At 31.2% G+C, this 3,383-nt stretch overlaps 1 protein-coding gene and 1 long non-coding RNA gene across 2 annotated transcripts in view; one reads left to right on the top strand and one right to left on the bottom strand.

Annotated features, from left to right (window-relative positions):
* The window catches only part of LOC107638245 (stilbene synthase 3-like), a 1,605-nt gene extending 400 nt beyond the window's left edge, over window positions 1-1,205 (top strand). Inside the window, exon 2 of the mRNA XM_016341421.2 lies at window positions 163-1,205. Coding sequence (XP_016196907.1) covers window positions 163-1,154 — 992 coding nt within the window. The 3' untranslated portion in view covers window positions 1,155-1,205. The remainder of the gene's footprint in view (window positions 1-162) is intronic.
* LOC110270840 overlaps window positions 1-3,383 on the bottom strand; it is a 25,182-nt gene that overhangs the window by 7,516 nt on the left and 14,283 nt on the right. Inside the window, exon 2 of the long non-coding RNA XR_002360481.1 lies at window positions 2,014-2,021. This is a non-coding gene — a long non-coding RNA (uncharacterized LOC110270840). The remainder of the gene's footprint in view (window positions 1-2,013; window positions 2,022-3,383) is intronic.

Here is a 3,383-nt window from a genome sequence, read left to right on the forward strand (position 1 = left end):
CTCTATAACTATAAATTTAAATAAATTATATATTAAAATGGTACTTAAAGATTCAAGTCACTACAAAAATAATTTAAGAATAACATTATTATCGTAATAAATATCATTTTCTAAACTTTGTCAAAGATAATAATAGATGTAAATCACACATTATTATTTCAGGTGAGAGAACACAGATCAAGAACAGACATATGTACTTAACAGAAGAGATATTGAAAGAGAATCCTAACATGTGCGCCTACAAGGCCCCGTCGTTGGATGCAAGGGAAGACATGATGATTAGGGAGGTACCAAGAGTTGGAAAAGAAGCTGCAACTAAGGCCATCAAGGAATGGGGTCAGCCAATGTCTAAGATCACACATTTGATTTTCTGCACCACCAGTGGTGTTGTGTTGCCTGGCGTTGATTACGAACTCATCATACTCTTAGGGCTCGACCCAAGCGTCAAGAGGTACATGATGTACCACCAAGGCTGCTTTGCTGGTGGCACTGTCCTTCGCTTGGCTAAGGACTTGGCTGAAAACAACAAAGATGCCCGTGTGCTTATCGTTTGTTCTGAAAATACTTCAATCACTTTCCGTGGTCCTAGTGAGACAGACATGGATAGTCTTGTAGGGCAAGCATTGTTTGCAGATGGAGCTGCTGCGATTATCATTGGTTCTGATCCTGTGCCGGAGGTTGAGAAGCCTATCTTTGAGATTGTTTCGACTGATCAAAAACTTGTCCCTGGCAGTCATAAAGCTATCGGTGGTCTCCTTCGTGAAGTTGGCCTTACATTCTATCTTAACAAGAGTGTTCCTGATATTATTTCACAAAATATCAACGACGCACTCAGTAAAGCTTTTGATCCATTGGGTATATCTGATTATAACTCAATATTTTGGATTGCACATCCTGGTGGGCGTGCAATTTTAGACCAGGTTGAACAGAAAGTGAACTTAAAACCAGAAAAGATGAAAGCTGCTAGAGATGTGCTTAGCAATTATGGTAACATGTCAAGTGCATGTGTGTTTTTTATCATGGATTTAATGAGGAAGAAGTCTCTTGAAGAAGGACTTAAAACTACCGGTGAAGGACTTGATTGGGGTGTACTTTTTGGCTTTGGTCCTGGTCTCACTATTGAAACCGTTGTTCTCCACAGTGTGGCTATTTGATGCGCTTAATTATATATCTCTACATGTATGGAAATGTGTTATTTTTTAATATTTTTCTTTTGTTCCAAAATAAGGTCTTGATTGGCCCATATATATTTTAGAATTTTTAAAATTAATATATATAATAAAAATATTTTAGTAATTTTATATAATAAAGGTATTGTAGTCATTTTTTATAAAAAAATAATATTAATTTAGACGAATTTAAAATTTAATTTACTATTTTTCGGTCAAATTAATTTGTCTGACCTAATTTTAACAAAAATAACATAATTTAAGTGATTATATATGTTAAATTTTAATTATTAAAAAATATCTTTAAAAAAAAGACTTTTTTTTTGCGTTTTTATGGAACATCCCCTAAACCAAATTCTTTTCTCTTGAGCAACATGTCACATATCGATATTTGAGTTGCATTTTCCTCTAAAAACAACTATAAGCACCTTCGTATGAGGTTCCATTTATAATAAAGTAAAAAAGTATTAGTTATGATAGTATAAAGCTGATAGTATTATGTTTGTAATTTTTATGTTATTGTGTGTATTATTCCATATAATTATATAATAATGTTACTTTGTTGTCAAATTTTTAAAGCGTTATCATAGAAGCTTGAAGATAATAAAATTAATTTTACGGAAGTTGCAAATGGGACGATGTTATCTTCAATTAGGAGGACATTCTTGTTATTGTTGTTGAAGATGAAAAGATGGGCAATGAGACTGAAAATAAATCAAACAACAAAAGTGGTATATTATATTTTTTTAATTTTATGAAATATGAATTGGTATATATATATTTCGTAATCAAATTTAGAGAGACTAACAAGTAACAATATCATTAAGTAACAAACTAACAAAACGTAAAAATCTAAAGGTTCTCAACAAAGTTATGACTTATGAAATTGGATAAAACCTACGTAATCATAAATGGGACTTAGGCACCCTATTTCCTAATTCCGATTTTAATGCCTAAGATCTCCTAAGTCCTAAATTGTCAAGTGACATTCCTTGCTCATAATTAGGGGTGATAATATATTCTCTATTTGCAAGTACCTAACTCTACTCAATTTAATTTGATAAGATTGCTAATCTAATCTGTAGCCATTAGAATTGAGATATACATTTAAAAAAAAAAATTACTTGGAATAAATTATAGGAAGATTTTTAGGTATGTCAATATACTTGATTGACATACCGGTATATAGTAATTGTATAGCGTTGATATATTAATTTAAATATACTGACCGCATAGATTTGAATGGAAATTATTCACGTGAACATCTGAGTATGCAGGTCATGGTGAGTAGTTGATCTTCTGTGGCGTTATCCGTAGAAAAAAGAATGAAATTTTTTAGTTTAATTTGTCTATAGGTAGTATTATCTTGGGCTCCAATTAAAATAATGGAATGTTTTACTAGGTTTGTATTTTTTTTAGTAAAGTTAACAGAAAAAGAGTTGCCAACGAGTCATAGCTCACACGGCATTCTGTCCCCTCTTTATCTCAAAGGTCTCGGATTCGAGTCTTACCAGCTGCAGCTGAAAAGAAAAAAATTGATAAGTATGTGAGGAGTGTGTAAGTTGGTTTTAGTGGATGAGTGGACAAAAATTTAATTTTTTTACCTAAGATATAAATTAACTTGGAGTTTATACCCGAAAACAACTAAATAGCTTGGAGTGAAATATGAATATGTTGATTGGTAAATATGTGAGAAGTATGTAGGTTTGTTTTAGTGGATGAGTGGACAAAAAATTTAATTTTATTAGCTAAGGTATAAATTAGCTTTGAGTTTATACCCGAAAACAACTAAATAGCTTGGAGTGAAATATGAATATGTTGATGAGAGAAAAAAAACAAGAAAGAAAGATATGGATATTGGCTTCTCTACATAATGACATGATGGTGTTTTGCTCGTTGTTTTGTTCACTAGTAGGGTATGGACTGTGAGTCTCGTGACTCAAAAAGGTTTAATAGGACCCCTTTGTTCTCTTGTCTAAATGGAAGATTAATAAATCAATTTGGATTTATCGAATAATTAATTCATTAATATACTTAAATAAATATTAAAAATTTAAATCTTGTCATATACATGAAGTAATCAATGGTTAGCAATAAACTCTTAAACAAAAGGTTATGGACACCAACTCTAAAAATTGAATGATTTCTACAAAGATTTTTTTTAAATGTTCAAAGTAGTTAATATTAAAATATATTTCAGGTTGATCAGAGCAT

Source organism: Arachis ipaensis, chromosome B04, assembly GCF_000816755.2.
Source record: "Arachis ipaensis cultivar K30076 chromosome B04, Araip1.1, whole genome shotgun sequence".
Taxonomy (NCBI): domain Eukaryota; kingdom Viridiplantae; phylum Streptophyta; class Magnoliopsida; order Fabales; family Fabaceae; genus Arachis; species Arachis ipaensis.